At 32.0% G+C, this 18509-nt stretch overlaps 1 protein-coding gene across 1 annotated transcript; it reads right to left on the bottom strand.

The window, feature by feature from the left end:
* Positions 1-6773: 6773 nt before the first annotated feature.
* Positions 6774-7583, bottom strand: LOC110715425 (uncharacterized mitochondrial protein AtMg00810-like). The gene has a single exon (XM_021894008.1). The coding sequence runs from the start codon at positions 7581-7583 to the stop codon at positions 6774-6776; it is 810 nt and encodes a 269-aa protein (XP_021749700.1).
* Between the last annotated feature and the right edge of the window lie 10926 nt (positions 7584-18509).

Genomic DNA, 18509 nt, shown 5'->3' with positions numbered 1-18509 from the left:
TATGGTATGCAAGATTGGTCTAAATCTCTACAACTGCCACCATTATTGCTATTCTTAGCAACCTCTTGAAGCAAAATGCTTGCAAGGGGCTCAGGGAATAGGTCCCGGACTTGCCGGATTTCGGATTTCGTTTCGAATATTCTTGCATTAGCAACAACCATAAAGGTTGCCAAAACTAGCAAAGTAATCGCCTTTTTCATCTCCATTTTTCCACTTAGTTTCTTATATTTTGAGCTGTTGAACTATGTTTTTTTTTTTCTTTTGTTGTGTTTGTTTGATAATGATGAATTAGAAGAGATGAGGAGGATCCTTTTATAGAGAGGTTGTAATAATGTGTACGTGCATGTATTTGATGATAAGAAAATAGTAGATTAGGATCACCCTTAACCTCGTAATTAGTTATTAATTAATTACTTTTTATATGATTATATTAGGACCGCATTTAAAATATATTAGCGATAACGTGCAATTTTTTACTCCCAATTGAACAACAATTACATGACTCAAGGCCTCGTATATTGTGTGAATCAAATCCTCGAGGGCCTCGTGGCGATGATAATTAGTATTGTGAGATTTTAATTAATTTTGAGAGATTAAGAAGTGCTTAACTGCTTAATAATCTATCCTGTAAATTCTTAATAGTTTATGATGATGCCTACTTCAAATGGTGATACACCCTTTAATTTGACCCTTATGGCCTTATCATTTGCACCAATATTTGTTTTGTGTTGAGTTGATTGACAAAGTTATCAGTTATTTCAAATAATAATCCCTTACTTGTATACTGGTATCTATGTGTGGCAATAGACGAATAGTTATGTCACAATGAAAATTAAGCAAAAAGAAATATCATAGAAAAATATAAAGTGTTGAGCTGACCAAGGAGTAATTTTATCATACATTACTAAAATAATTTTATTGCATGAAATGTATTCAATACATATACTTAACCCTAAGGATTACAAATATCCTAATATAAATGTATATTTAGTGATGGAAGTGTAGAATTGAGTTTCTCAAGCCTAATTGTTGCATTATTGCTAGATTTGCTACAACAATAATTATGCCAATACAATCAAACTTCATTCACCAAATTAATAATGAACCCATATCTATCACAAATGAAAAATAATAAGAAAATATTTTCCACTTCGAAAATAACATCCATTTCTCGAGTCGCACATTCACAACCCTTGAGAAAAACAATTATATAAATAAGAGATTAGTATTGTAATAAAAAAAATTGTAATAACTTCTGATGTCTAAACAATTAGACCAAATTTTATAAATATAAATTTCATCAAATAGGGAGTGTTTTCTAATGTCGATATTCCAAACCATTTCTTTTGCGTTTTCAAAAAGCTAATAAAGTTCATATGTTGTGTATTCTTTCTCATATTTTATCTGGATAGCTTAGATTGAAGCTACTAAAAACCTCTCGATACTTTTTCAATAAATTCTTTTAGATTTGTTCGAATACAAACATTTAAAATTTCAACTTTTTATAACATGTTATAAATTCGATTAAAGATATTAGTAATCAACAAAATAAGTAGGAGATAGGTAAAGACAAGATAAGTAGTAAAAATGAACACACAATATTTAACATGGGAACTATTATAAAAAAAGCTCAGAAACGACGAGCGTAAAAATAATCCACTATATGAAAATAAGAGTGTACAAGAACCTTTGAAAGGGTGAGTATTATAAGAGAACTCTCATTATAGGAACTCGCAAAGGAGTAATACAAATTAAGAATAGTGGATTAGGAAGATTATGTGTAGGTAGAAACTTCGATCGTGATATGTATCTTAGGTAAATTCTCTCTAAGCATGGAGGGTCACTTATAGAGTGTATGAGAGTATCGAAATATTGGAGGATATGTAGGTGGATACATACTCCAAATGATTTCCAACACCTTATATTTATAGGGGATGTAAGGAGGTGGAGGAAGTGTTGTGTGGAATTTTCTACACACAAGCTCATCAAATTGTCCACATAAATTTAAAACTTTCTTGAGCATTCATTGTTTTTAGATTCTTCCACCATTCTTCATCAATTTCTCGATTATTTTAGAATTTTCTAAAAACCTTGAAAAACCTTGACATATAATGAATTGGGCTACGAAATTTGGGCCGCACTAACCCAACAACACTAGTAAATTAGCTTTTTATAGCGATTTTTTTTTAACAGCGGTTTGGGGGTTCCGCTATTAAAAAAAAATGATACTCACCTTATAATAGCGCTTATACGTCGTGTTATTAGAAATTTTTAAAAAATACCACAAACTATTGCTCATGTTTTAGAAATTACCACCTCAAGTGGTTTTTTTTTTAAAAAAAAAATAAATAAAAACCTCCAACATTTTTTCAAACATAAAAATAAACTCCCACCTTTGTTCCTAAATGACGCCATTGTGGGTCTGCCGCCAATTTTCCTTCTCTTTTCCTTTGATTCTTACTTTTGTTCTTCCTTCTTCCTCTCTCTTTGCCAACCCTCATTATTGATCAATCACCGACCCAAATTGAATGCCAAATGATACATTCATAACTATTCTCTCTCTCTCTCCTTAGATCCTTGCAAATAAAAAAATATCAAATTGCAACCTTAATCAGCTGTAAATCAAGAAATAAGAACCAATTTTGTAACTAATTAACCATGGAATCAACTCCGAAAATTTAATTTATAAACCCTAACTTTAATTAAAAAAAACCCAAATTGATTTTTAAAACCCTAATTAAACAAAACTCTCTATATAACATGATTATGCCCTCGATTTTGTATTGTCGTTTGGCTTGAAGAACAAATTTGCGAAATAAAACCCTCAATTTGTTCACTTATCAAAAAAATTTGCTCTCATCTTCGTTCTCAAAACCAGTGGCGGAGCCACCCTTGTGCACGGTGGGTCACGTGACCCAGTTTTTTAGGGAAATTATCAATGATACCCTTGTCGTTTTGACTTTTATCAATGAAACTCTTCATTAAACTTTCATTATCAGCGGTATCCCTATAATTTTACCTTAATTGCTACGGTAACCATGCCGTTAAACAAAAGTTAAATTTAGCTCTGAATTATGGTTATTTACATATGATCATGTTAGATTGCTAATTTTTTTTATTTTTTTTTCTAATATTAAAATACATTTGAGTGTGAAATTGTGTTTATGATTGCATGTAACAGTGTTATTTCTGATTTTGCAAAGTAATTGCTAAATTTTTAATCTTTTCAGATATTAAAATTGGTGTTGTGTGTGAAATTGTATTGTGATGTTTTGGTGTGGTTAAATTAAGTGATTGTATACTGATTTTGCAGAATGAATGAGAATGAGAATGAGAAGGTTGTGTTTCGATTTAAGTATAAGGTGCATAGAATTGATATTGAAGTGGACCCTGATTAATGTAACTTAATGGATTTAATCATAGAATTTGAAGATAAGTTACAAAAAAAGAGAGTAGTTATAATGAACCCTATTTTTTCTTATGCTTATAGATGAGATAAACACTGGCCAATAGATGATGGTGACTTAATGAGGTTGTTTAGGACATGTCCAAATGTTGTTGTGTATGAGATTTTAGTTGGTACTACTATGAATTCAACTTCATTTAATGATCTAATGTATGATTTTAGGAGGAGCAAGAATAAGGGGTGAAGGTTATACAAGAAAGAGGGAATTAAAGAAAAAAAAAAGGAGGAACACTTTTGGGATTTTTGGAAAGAGATTGAATGATAGAGGCATTTAAGTATTTTTGACATTTCCCACCCCATTAAACCTGTCAAATGATTATACTTAACGTGTGTTTAACGACATGGTTATTGTAGCAATTAAGGTAAAATTATAGGGGTACCGCTGAATTTTAATTGTGGAGGCGGATGCACTATGCTCCGTGCATCCGCTTCTTCTTTAAAAAAGACGGAATTAACATATAGTTGTTCAGTATAGAACATATGGGTGTTTTGTAAAGAACATATAGTTATTTTATAAAGAACATCACATATGGTTGTTTTGTAATGAACATATAGTTGTTTTGTAAAGAACATATAATTATTTTGTTAAAAAAAACATCCACCTTTATGTTCTTTGTATATAAATAAAGAACATTCGTAATATTAATAAAGAGCACGATAATATAATGTAAAGAATATTATTTTTATTCAAAAAAAAAGAACATAATAGTATTTTTTAAAGAACATTTAGCTTTTCAATCTTTAAATGAATTACTTGTTCCATAATTGAAGAGTTTTGGTAATTATTTCTCAATCTCAATTTAGAAATTTGTATATTTCCTCATATTTAATTTCACTTGTTTGAATTTTTTAGAGAGAGGAATAAAAACTTTAGAGAGAGAAATAGAAAATTTATAAAGAAAAAGAAATTATTGTGATAAAAGACAATGGCTACGCATTTAGATCGAGTTTCGCGGTGCTTTTAATCATTGTTTTGCTAATGGAGTGATTTATTAATCAAATATCAAAGGTAATTTTGAATGAAATTTTGTATTTTTTTTTAATTGTGTTACTTTAGATTTCAATTAGAATATTTTGTAATCATAAAATTCATTGTTTAATTACCTTTTTAAAATTCGATGAATCTGGATATAGATGTTGAATTTGAGAACAATGTGACAAAGATTGAAGATGATGTTCTTTATAAGATAGTGTTATGTTCATTTCTTGAATCTTTACAATTCAATAACATCATTTCACCTTAACTAAATGTTCTTTTCATTTTAGCTAAATGTTCTTTACGTCTCTATACAATGTTCTTTCCGCTTTTTTTTTGGGAACGGATGCACCATGCGCATGGTATATCCGCCTCCACGAACCACTAATTGCGCTGATATAGATAGTTTAATGAAGGGTATCATTGATAAAAGTCAAAACGACGAGGGTTTATTGATAATTTCCCCCTTTTTTTTATTTTTTTACATAGAGAAACAGTGTTTTAAATATTAAACATTACATTAAATAATCATAAGTGCTTGATAGTCTAGTGGTTAAGGCCTCACATATTTGTAAGGAGGATATGAGTTCGATACCCATCAAAACCTTCACATGAAATTCGGTTGAGCTTTCCCAAACTTGATTTCCCGATTTCAATACAATTCAACTGAGATTTCAAGATTTACGTGCTACATTTCAGGTAGGTTTGTTTCTCACTCATAAGTTGAATTTTGATATTGATTTTTTAGGTATTTTATTCATGATTTTAATTAGTGAAATTGTGGTGTTTAATCTAATTGATACTCATAATTACCTAGGTTTGATTTTGATTGGTTTATGAATTTTTAGGTTGAAATTTTAAGCGGCTTCTATAGTTTTGCTTGGTCAAACGGATGAATTTCCCCCAAAATTGATTAATTGATATTTGGTGTACTATCGTTTTATATGATATAAATTTCTAGGTTTCTATGGTTGATTGATTTTTTTTGGAGTTTTACCAGAAAGAGATGCTAATTTTTTGAAAGATAAAATTAGTTTGAGTGATTGTTTTGTTAATGGTTAGTGCCTGGGCTGCATGTTGTGGCCGGTGTTATACCTTCGTGATATAATGAAATTCTTGCATTTTCAATTTTTCATCACATCATACAACTTATTTAAACAATATACTGCTTAATTTGTTGCTACTATTATTGGACTCATATTGGAGAAAGAATTAATTGAAATTAATTTAGGTAAAAGCAGTGGCGTATCCAGGAATTCAGAAGTGGGGGTTCGGTATCGTTACAAAATAAGATATAGCCCCCCGGTCTTTTTAAATTGCAACGTTGAGGATTTTACGCTTGTCAATGCAAATTCTATAGATTAAATTTTTGTAAAAATTAAAGAAAGTTGATATCATTAAAGCATTTTTCTAGACGAATTGAATCTAACAAGACACCATTTGACTGTACATATTTTTTTCCAACATCAGAATCACAAATTAAAAAAAAACAATAGAAGGAGTGTGGGTAAATATTGAACCTCTGTCCTTGAAGGAAAAGGGAAAAATATTTTTTTTTTTAAAAAAAAGAGTAAGAAAAGAGAAGAACCTCTGACCAATAAGCCCAAAACGAAACTAGTGTGCCAGGCCAAACCACTGAGCTTTGCTATTTTCCAACTAAAATTTATGCACATCAATTGTATATATATATATATATATATATATATCAGTTTTTCATGCTTTATGAACAAAAAAAAATAAAACTTAAAATTTTTTTTCTAAAAATCTGTGGGTTCAATGAACCCCCTTAGATCCGCCCCTGGGTAAAAGGATGTCAACTCACATATATAAGAGCATAAAATTTATTGAACAGAGAATTGGAGATAAAAACAAAATTTCCTATAAATTATTGATGATAAAATTTATTACGGAGTAACATTTATTAAAATCACATTTGTTATTCATATACTTCGATATTGAAAATTTTATCACAAAATAAACTCTAGTTATTCAGTTATATATTTTCCTGTGTTGTAAGCACGCAATGCGAAGGCAACAGTCCAAAATATTATTACGAAGTATTACCATGTCTACATAGCAACTCTTATTAAATATTACACGTCGTAAATTTATTGAATGAGTGATAAGCGGAAGAAGAAGATGAAATTCTAGAGAGAGAATATGAGAGAAATTATAAGAGGAAATTTATTATTGAAAAATCTAGAGAATAATCTTATAATTACAGAATATATAGTGTAATAATAACAAACTCTAACAACTTTCTGTTAGAGCTAACAAACTAGCCAGTTGTACAAAACTGACGTGGCATAGGGGCTTAACACCCCCCCCCCCTCAAGAATGACAGGCTAAACTCGAGCCAGTCCATTCTTGAGATGAAGAATTCTGCAAAAGACCAATCTTGGAAGTCAGGAATCTATGTTGATCAGTCCCAAGTGGCTTGGTCATAATATCTGCTAGCTGCAAAGCAGATTTCACATGCTGTAACCTTATAAACCCAGACTGCACCAAATCTTTGATGTAATGAACATCAATTTTCTGATTTTTTCTCCTCATGTGCTTAGTTTTCTCATGAAAACATGGGTTTTCAGCAATATGTTGAGCAGAAACATTGTCACAATGAAGGACAATTGGCAAAGGAACAGAAACATGAAGCTCTGACAGCAAACCTTCCAGCCAAACAGCCTCATCACCTGTATGACTCATGCTCCTGTACTCAGCTTCTGTAGAACTTTTAGCAACCACTTTCTGCTTCTTTGTTTTCCAGAAAATAAGAGAATTTCCTAGAAAAATACAATAACCAGTCAAAGATCTAGCTGTATCAGTACATGTACCCCAATCAGCATCACTGTAAGCAATCAAGTTCATATCAGAATTTGCTGGATAAAACAGGTCCATATTGATAGAACCCTTGAGATATCTGAGGATATGAACAGCTGTAGACAAATGGGGAGCTGTAGGCTCACTCAAAAATTGACTTAGTTGCTGAACTGAATAAGAAATATCAGGCCTTGAAAGATTCAAATACAACAGCTTCCCAACTAACCTTCTGTAAACCTCAGGATCAGGAATTAATTCCCCATCATACTTGCTTAACTTCAATCCCTTAGGCATAGGAAAAGTAGCAGGAGTACAATTTTCCATGTTCTGATCTCTGAGAAGATCTAAGATATATTTTCTCTGATTCAACAAAATACCAGAGTCTGATCTAGTCACTTAAACACCCAAAAAATATTTCAAAGCCCCTAGATCTTTGATAGTAAAAGCATTATGCAAATCTGTCTTCAATGCTGCAATAACAAACCCATCATTTCCAGTCACCAACAAATCATCAACATATGCAACCACAACTGTAAAGGAAGAACCAGACTGTAAAATGAACATAGAATAATCTTGTTTGGATTGAGTAAAACCCCATTGAATCAAAAACTTGCTCAACTCTTTATTCCAACACCTAGAAGCTTGCTTAAGTCCATAAATGGACCTGTTTAGCTTACAAACTTGACCTGCAGAAGCCTTAAAATAACCAGGAGGAGGTTGCATATAAACTTCTTCATCAATATACCCATGTAAGAAGGCATTATTAATGTCCAACCGCTGAATATCCCAATTTCTGACAGCAGCCAAAGCAATAACTACTCTGACTGTAGTTAATTTAGCAACAGGACAAAAAGTGTGTTTGTAGTCCTTGCTTTCAATTTGCTTATCACCCCGAGCAACAACCCTAGCTTTACATCTTTCAACCTCACCATTAGGTTTAAATTTGGTTTTATAAACCCACTTGCAACCTATAGCTCTCTTTCTTGCAAGAAGATCCACCAAATCCCATGTATTGTTAGCTTCTAAAGCCTGGATTTCCTTTTCCATTGCCTCAATCCATTCAGAATGATCCTTAGCTTGTTTATATGAAGATGGTTCATATGCAGTCATAACCAAATACAAGTTATGTAAAGAATCAGGATGAAGAGAAGCTAGAGATGGTTCAGCATATACATTAAAAGATGCTGAAATATCAGAATCAGGATGAGAAACATGTTTATGAAGAGGTTTGGTCAAAACAAAATCCTTAAATTTGGAAGGAGTTTTGCTTTGCCTAAAAGAATGTCTTACAGGTGGTACAATAGTAGGAATCTCAGGATGAGGAGATAAAGAACTAGAGTGTGTAGCCGGATCAGAAATAAAATGATCAGATTCTGAAGTAGAAGGAATATGAGAAGAATTTTGAGGAGAAGATTGATAAGAAGAATGAGAAGAAGATTGAGGAGAAGAATTTTGAAAAGAAGAATGAGAAGGAGAAGAAATAGGCAAAGAATCATCAGGAATTGACTGAGAAACCTCAAACAAATCCTGAGACTCATCCAAAGCAGGATTGACTAAAGGCTTTGAAACTGAGACAGAAGTAGAAGGAAGAACAGAAGACTGAATTTTGAAAGGAAACTCATGTTCAACAAACAAAACATCTCTGCTGAGCATAACCTTATGAGTTTCTAGGTTATACAACTTATATCCCTTTTGACCAAAAAGATAACCAATGAACACACATCTGACAGATCTTGGAGCAAATTTATCCAAGGTTTTAACAGCAGGATAACACAAGCATCCAATAACCTTGAGCTGAGAATAATCAGGTTGTTTATGAAATAACACCTCATATGGAGTTTTCCAACCCAAAACAGAAGTAGGAACCATGTTGATAAAAAAAGTAGCAGACAACAAACAATCACCCCAAAACTTGTAAGGCAAACCAACATGCAATCTAATTGTTCTTGCAGTCTCCAAAAGGTGCCTATGCTTCCTCTCTACCCTCCCATTTTGCTGAGGATTACCAAGAATACTTTTTTGATGAATTATTCCTTTGTCAAGAAACAAAGTAGCACAAGCATCTTGTATTATTTCAGTACCATTGTCACTTCTAACAACCTTAACCTTGGCATTAAACTGAGTTAAAACATACTGCAAGAACTGAGAAACCACATAAAACACTTGTGTTTTGAACTTAAGAAAAAAAGTCCAAGTAACCCTAGAATGGTCATCAACAATTGTAAGAAAATAAAATGCACCAGAGAGAGATAGTCTTTTATACTTGCCCAGAGATCAATATGAATAAGATCAAACACAGCAGCAGCATGAGAAGTAGACAAAGGAAAAGGCATTTTATGGTGTTTCCCTAACACACATGCTTCACAACTAAAATCAATAGTGTTATTCAATTTGCCAAAAGATGGAACTGTTACATGTTTCATACACCCAATAGCTGAATGACCTAGTCTAGCATGGACAATTTCTAAACTAGGAACATGTTTTGAAGCTGTAATAGCATTATTTACAGACTGAGTAGTGCCCTTAGAATTAGACACACATTTATTACAATCTACTTTCTTAGAAAACTTGTATAAACCAACATGCCTTGAACCAGAAGCCAAAACTCTTTTAGAAGTTAGGTCCTGAAAAGAACAAGAACTATGATAAAAAATAGCAATAAGCTGATTATGATCAAGCAATTTTCCCACAGACAACAAATTATGTCTAAAATCTGGAATATAAAACACATTATCCAGAATAACCTCAGAATTCAGTTTAACAGTTCCATAATACTCAACATATTTAACAGTTCAATCAGGCAAAGACACTCTAATTGATTTATTTAGCTGTTTTAAAGAAGCAAACAATGCCAAATTAGATGCCATATGATCTGATGCTCCAGTATCAATAATCCAGCAATCTCTACTAAAAATATGCATCAAATTATCCACATTAGAGACAGAAATTGTACCAGAAAAATTTACAGTGGCATTGAGAGGATTATCATCTAACTCTTATGGATTGTTCAGCTGAAACATCTTGAGCACCTGATTGTAAATTGCTGACACCATAACTGGATCTGGCTGAGATGAACCAACCACATTCTTGCCAAAATTATCTAGAGAACCTTGAGGAGCAGCACTAAGAATTCCAGCAGTCGTACCACTACTCTCAGCAGAATACACATTACCAGCAAACTTAGATGGATATTTAGGCTTCTCCTTATTCCAAGAATCTGGAAAACCATGTAATCTGAAGCAACTATCAACAGCATGCCCTCTCTTCTTGCAATGCTCACAAACAAGATCATGCTTAGGCTTCTTAAAATCTCTTTTATAATTCTGAAACACAGGCTTAGGAAAAACCTTAGCAGCATGTAAAGCATTCACCTCAATTGATTCTGCTCGAGTATTATTCAACCTATTTTGCTGTTCAACTTGCTGCAAAGCATAATAGGCCTTATGAACATGTGGTAAAGGATCTGATCCTAAGAGATTCACCTTAAATTGGTCATAATCTCGATTCAAACCTGAGATTAATTACATTAGCTTATTACGCTGATCATTCTCAAGAATCTTCTTGAACACTCCACAACTACATGATTTCATAGCACCACAAGTGCAATCAGGAAAACCTTCAAGGATCTGTAATTGATCCCAAATTGCCTTCAATTGGCCAAAATACTCAGCAATCGAAGCATTATTTTGCTGAATCGAGGTCAAACTACGATGTAAATCAAAAATTCTTGGTGCAGTTGTATGTCCAAATCGCTCATTCAATTCAAGCCAAAGTTGATGAGACGAATTCACAAACATAAAAGATTCAGCCAATACATTCTCCATTGAATTTAAGATCCACGACATCACCATATAATCGTTTCGGATCCATTTCTGATAATCCGAAGAATCTGAAGCAGGCATTGGAAGAGTTCCATCAACAAATTGCAACTTATTACGAGCAATCAGCGCCATTTTCACAGTCCTACTCCAATTCAAGAAATTCGATCCAGTCAAAATATGACTTCCAAGCTGCATTCCAGGATGATCGCCATTACTAAGATAATAAGGATCATTGAAATTCATAGAGTTCGAAGAATTAGAAACATCTTCAGAATTCGCAACCATTTTCAGAAAATCAAACAGAAAAATGAATTGCAGAAAAATTTGAGGAAAACGAAAGAAGAAGAGAAGAAATAGAGAAGAAACAGAGAAGAAATCAAGCAAGAAAACAAAGGAAAATCTCAGAAATCATCAAATTCTGAAGCTTTGATACCATGATAAGCGGAAGAAGAAGATGAAATTCTAGAGAGAGAATATGAGAGAAATTATAAGAGGAAATTTATTATTGAAAAATCTAGAGAATAATCTTACAATTACAGAATATATAGTGTAATAATAACAAACTCTAACAACTTTCTGTTAGAGCCAACAAACTAGCCAGCTGTACAAAACTGACGTGGCATAGGGGCTTAACAGAATTGGATATAAACCCAACAATCTACAACATACAAAGGGAAACAACGTACTTGAAAAAAAAACAAAGGGAGTACTAATTAAGGAAGCTACAACCTACAACAAAAAACAAAGGGAGTAATAAAATACGGACTAGTAGATAAGGATTACCCTTGACCTCGTACTACGTTATATTTGTTATGGGACATTTTGTACAACTGTTGACCGACGTTGACATTCAAGACCAAGATATATAAGACCGAGTCAAGATGGTTATGGATGCTTCCTAAAGTTATGGAGAGAATATCTACCACTAAGAAGAAGTCAATTAAAGTTGTTGCACGTATGTGTACTCCAAACCGTCTACATTCATTGAAAGACCAAGTAAAGATTGAATAACCGCTATTTTCTATTTTCATGGAGGGCATCCTCATCCTTCTCCAACCGTCTATTGTCTACATACGAAAATCTCTATAAATAGAGATCAAGTTCCTCCCATGAGGCATCATCCATTAGCTACTTCACCAAATTGAAACAGGAAAAGTCTATGTTATAAGATCCATTTCCTAAAGAAGCCAGATTGACATTGGAAAAGTATCTAGTTCATCTTTGGTTACGATGTCTCATAATTTAATCGGTATTGATAACCATTTAGGGGCTTTCTCCCTTTTGATTGTCCATGTTGATCCACAATGATGCTTTGGCGATTACTACATATACTATCTTAGTAGGAGTAAACTCTCCTGTATTGTAAGCATGCAATGCGAAGGCAAGAGTCCAAAACATTATTACCATGTCTACATAGCAACTCTTATAAAATAATACACGGCATAAATTTTATTAAACGAGAATTGGAGATAAACCCAACACTCTACGACATACAAAGAGAAACAAAATACTTAATAAAACGGAGGGAGTACTTATTAGGAACCTACAAAAACATAGACGACCGTACACTAGGGCGCTGAAGATCATCATGCAGCATTTCCGAATGGAAGTTTAACACATTTGAGTTCCATTGAAATACCGGGAGGAATAATCGACACAACGGGGTAGGGAGAGCAGTCATAACCCGAACAACACCGGTACCCTTCGACGTATGGTATGCAAGATTGGTCTAAATCTCTACAACTGCCACCATTATTGCTATTCTTAGCAACCTCTTGAAGCAAAATGCTTGCAAGGGGCTCAGGGAATAGGTCCCGGACTTGCCGGATTTCGGATTTCGTTTCGAATATTCTTGCATTAGCAACAACCATAAAGGTTGCCAAAACTAGCAAAGTAATCGCCTTTTTCATCTCCATTTTTCCACTTAGTTTCTTATATTTTGAGCTGTTGAACTATGTTTTTTTTTTTCTTTTGTTGTGTTTGTTTGATAATGATGAATTAGAAGAGATGAGGAGGATCCTTTTATAGAGAGGTTGTAATAATGTGTACGTGCATGTATTTGATGATAAGAAAATAGTAGATTAGGATCACCCTTAACCTCGTAATTAGTTATTAATTAATTACTTTTTATATGATTATATTAGGACCGCATTTAAAATATATTAGCGATAACGTGCAATTTTTTACTCCCAATTGAACAACAATTACATGACTCAAGGCCTCGTATATTGTGTGAATCAAATCCTCGAGGGCCTCGTGGCGATGATAATTAGTATTGTGAGATTTTAATTAATTTTGAGAGATTAAGAAGTGCTTAACTGCTTAATAATCTATCCTGTAAATTCTTAATAGTTTATGATGATGCCTACTTCAAATGGTGATACACCCTTTAATTTGACCCTTATGGCCTTATCATTTGCACCAATATTTGTTTTGTGTTGAGTTGATTGACAAAGTTATCAGTTATTTCAAATAATAATCCCTTACTTGTATACTGGTATCTATGTGTGGCAATAGACGAATAGTTATGTCACAATGAAAATTAAGCAAAAAGAAATATCATAGAAAAATATAAAGTGTTGAGCTGACCAAGGAGTAATTTTATCATACATTACTAAAATAATTTTATTGCATGAAATGTATTCAATACATATACTTAACCCTAAGGATTACAAATATCCTAATATAAATGTATATTTAGTGATGGAAGTGTAGAATTGAGTTTCTCAAGCCTAATTGTTGCATTATTGCTAGATTTGCTACAACAATAATTATGCCAATACAATCAAACTTCATTCACCAAATTAATAATGAACCCATATCTATCACAAATGAAAAATAATAAGAAAATATTTTCTACTTCGAAAATAACATCCATTTCTCGAGTCGCACATTCACAACCCTTGAGAAAAACAATTATATAAATAAGAGATTAGTATTGTAATAAAAAAAATTGTAATAACTTCTGATGTCTAAACAATTAGACCAAATTTTATAAATATAAATTTCATCAAATAGGGAGTGTTTTCTAATGTCGATATTCCAAACCATTTCTTTTGCGTTTTCAAAAAGCTAATAAAGTTCATATGTTGTGTATTCTTTCTCATATTTTATCTGGATAGCTTAGATTGAAGCTACTAAAAACCTCTCGATACTTTTTCAATAAATTCTTTTAGATTTGTTCGAATACAAACATTTAAAATTTCAACTTTTTATAACATGTTATAAATTCGATTAAAGATATTAGTAATCAACAAAATAAGTAGGAGATAGGTAAAGACAAGATAAGTAGTAAAAATGAACACACAATATTTAACATGGGAACTATTATAAAAAAGCTCAGAAACGACGAGCGTAAAAATAATCCACTATATGAAAATAAGAGTGTACAAGAACCTTTGAAAGGGTGAGTATTATAAGAGAACTCTCATTATAGGAACTCGCAAAGGAGTAATACAAATTAAGAATAGTGGATTAGGAAGATTATGTGTAGGTAGAAACTTCGATCGTGATATGTATCTTAGGTAAATTCTCTCTAAGCATGGAGGGTCACTTATAGAGTGTATGAGAGTATCGAAATATTGGAGGATATGTAGGTGGATACATACTCCAAATGATTTCCAACACCTTATATTTATAGGGGATGTAAGGAGGTGGAGGAAGTGTTGTGTGGAATTTTCTACACACAAGCTCATCAAATTGTCCACATAAATTTAAAACTTTCTTGAGCATTCATTGTTTTTAGATTCTTCCACCATTCTTCATCAATTTCTCGATTATTTTAGAATTTTCTAAAAACCTTGAAAAACCTTGACATATAATGAATTGGGCTATGAAATTTGGGCCGCACTAACCCAACAACACTAGTAAATTAGCTTTTTATAGCGATTTTTTTTTAACAGCGGTTTGGGGGTTCCGCTATTAAAAAAAAATGATACTCACCTTATAATAGCGCTTATACGTCGTGTTATTAGAAATTTTTAAAAAATACCACAAACTATTGCTCATGTTTTAGAAATTACCACCTCAAGTGGTTTTTTTTTAAAAAAAAAATAAATAAAAACCTCCAACATTTTTTCAAACATAAAAATAAACTCCCACCTTTGTTCCTAAATGACGCCATTGTGGGTCTGCCGCCAATTTTCCTTCTCTTTTCCTTTGATTCTTACTTTTGTTCTTCCTTCTTCCTCTCTCTTTGCCAACCCTCATTATTGATCAATCACCGACCCAAATTGAATGCCAAATGATACATTCATAACTATTCTCTCTCTCTCTCCTTAGATCCTTGCAAATAAAAAAATATCAAATTGCAACCTTAATCAGCTGTAAATCAAGAAATAAGAACCAATTTTGTAACTAATTAACCATGGAATCAACTCCGAAAATTTAATTTATAAACCCTAACTTTAATTAAAAAAACCCAAATTGATTTTTAAAACCCTAATTAAACAAAACTCTCTATATAACATGATTATGCCCTCGATTTTGTATTGTCGTTTGGCTTGAAGAACAAATTTGCGAAATAAAACCCTCAATTTGTTCACTTACCAAAAAAAATTTGCTCTCATCTTCGTTCTCAAAACCAGTGGCGGAGCCACCCTTGTGCACGGTGGGTCACGTGACCCAGTTTTTTAGGGAAATTATCAATGATACCCTTGTCGTTTTGACTTTTATCAATGAAACCCTTCATTAAACTTTCATTATCAGCGGTATCCCTATAATTTTACCTTAATTGCTACGGTAACCATGCCGTTAAACAAAAGTTAAATTTAGCTCTGAATTATGGTTATTTACATATGATCATGTTAGATTGCTAATTTTTTTATTTTTTTTTATAATATTAAAATACATTTGAGTGTGAAATTGTGTTTATGATTGCATGTAACAGTGTTATTTCTGATTTTGCAAAGTAATTGCTAAATTTTTAATCTTTTTAGATATTAAAATTGGTGTTGTGTGTGAAATTGTATTGTGATGTTTTGGTGTGGTTAAATTAAGTGATTGTATACTGATTTTGCAGAATGAATGAGAATGAGAATGAGAAGGTTGTGTTTCGATTTAAGTATAAGGTGCATAGAATTGATATTGAAGTGGACCCTGATTAATGTAACTTAATGGATTTAATCATAGAATTTGAAGATAAGTTACAAAAAAAGAGAGTAGTTATAATGAACCCTATTTTTGCTTATGCTTATAGATGAGATAAACACTGGCCAATAGATGATGGTGACTTAATGAGGTTGTTTAGGACATGTCCAAATGTTGTTGTGTATGAGATTTTAGTTGGTACTACTATGAATTCAACTTCATTTAATGATCTAATGTATGATTTTAGGAGGAGCAAAAATAAGGGGTGAAGGTTATACAAGAAAGAGGGAATTAAAGAAAAAAAAAAGGAGGAACACTTTTGGGATTTTTGGAAAGAGATTGAATGATAGAGGCATTTAAGTATTTTTGACATTTCCCACCCCATTAAACCTGTCAAATGATTATACTTAACGTGTGTTTAACGACATGGTTATTGTAGCAATTAAGGTAAAATTATAGGGGTACCGCTGAATTTTAATTGTGGAGGCGGATGCACTATGCTCCGTGCATCCGCTTCTTCTTTAAAAAAGACGGAATGAACATATAGTTGTTCAGTATAGAACATATGGGTGTTTTGTAAAGAACATATAGTTATTTTATAAAGAACATCACATATGGTTGTTTTGTAATGAACATATAGTTGTTTTGTAAAGAACATATAATTATTTTGTTAAAAAAAACATCCACCTTTATGTTCTTTGTATATAAATAAAGAACATTCGTAATATTAATAAAGAGCACGATAATATAATGTAAAGAATATTATTTTTATTCAAAAAAAAAGAACATAATAGTATTTTTTAAAGAACATTTAGCTTTTCAATCTTTAAATGAATTACTTGTTCCATAATTGAAGAGTTTTGGTAATTATTTCTCAATCTCAATTTAGAAATTTGTATATTTCCTCATATTTAATTTCACTTGTTTGAATTTTTTAGAGAGAGGAATAAAAATTTTAGAGAGAGAAATAGAAAATTTATAAAGAAAAAGAAATTATTGTGATAGAAGACAATGGCTACGCATTTAGATCGAGTTTCGCGGTGCTTTTAATCATTGTTTTGCTAATGGAGTGATTTATTAATCAAATATCAAAGGTAATTTTGAATGAAATTTTGTATTTTTTTTAATTGTGTTACTTTAGATTTCAATTAGAATATTTTGTAATCATAAAATTCATTGTTTAATTACCTTTTTAAAATTCGATGAATCTGGATATAGATGTTGAATTTGAGAACAATGTGACAAAGATTGAAGATGATGTTCTTTATAAGATAGTGTTATGTTCATTTCTTGAATCTTTACAATTCAATAACATCATTTCACCTTAACTAAATGTTCTTTTCATTTTAGCTAAATGTTCTTTACGTCTCTATACAATGTTCTTTCCGCTTTTTTTTTGGGAACGGATGCACCATGCGCATGGTATATCCGCCTCCACGAACCACTAATTGCGCTGATATAGATAGTTTAATGAAGGGTATCATTGATAAAAGTCAAAACGACGAGGGTTTATTGATAATTTCCCCCTTTTTTTATTTTTTTTACATAGAGAAACAGTGTTTTAAATATTAAACATTACATTAAATAATCATAAGTGCTTGATAGTCTAGTGGTTAAGGCCTCACATATTTGTAAGGAGGACATGAGTTCGATACCCATCAAAACCTTCACATGAAATTCGGTTGAGCTTTCCCAAACTTGATTTCCCGATTTCAATACAATTCAACTGAGATTTCAAGATTTACGTGCTACATTTCAGGTAGGTTTGTTTCTCACTCATAAGTTGAATTTTGATATTGATTTTTTTAGGTATTTTATTCATGATTTTAATTAGTGAAATTGTGGTGTTTGATCTAATTGATACTCATAATTACCTAGGTTTGATTTTGATTGGTTTATGAATTTTTAGGTTGAAATTTTAAGCGGCTTCTATAGTTTTGCTTGGTCAAACGGATGAATTTCCCCCAAAATTGATTAATTGATATTTGGTGTACTATCGTTTTATATGATATAAATTTCTAGGTTTCTATGGTTGATTGATTTTTTTTGGAGTTTTACCAGAAAGAGATGCTAATTTTTTGAAAGATAAAATTAGTTTGAGTGATTGTTTTGTTAATGGTTAGTGTCTGGGCTGCATGTTGTGGCCGGTGTTATACCTTCGTGATATAATGAAATTCTTGCATTTTCAATTTTTCATCACATCATACAACTTATTTAAACAATATACTGCTTAATTTGTTGCTACTATTATTGGACTCATATTGGAGAAAGAATTAATTGAAATTAATTTAGGTAAAAGCAGTGGCGTATCCAGGAATTCAGAAGTGGGGGTTCGGTATCG

This window comes from Chenopodium quinoa, unplaced genomic scaffold, assembly GCF_001683475.1.
Source record: "Chenopodium quinoa cultivar QQ74 unplaced genomic scaffold, ASM168347v1, whole genome shotgun sequence".
Lineage (NCBI taxonomy): Eukaryota > Viridiplantae > Streptophyta > Magnoliopsida > Caryophyllales > Amaranthaceae > Chenopodium > Chenopodium quinoa.
The sequence above is the reverse complement of the archived record's forward strand: the minus strand, read 5'-3'. Positions and strand labels throughout refer to the sequence as shown.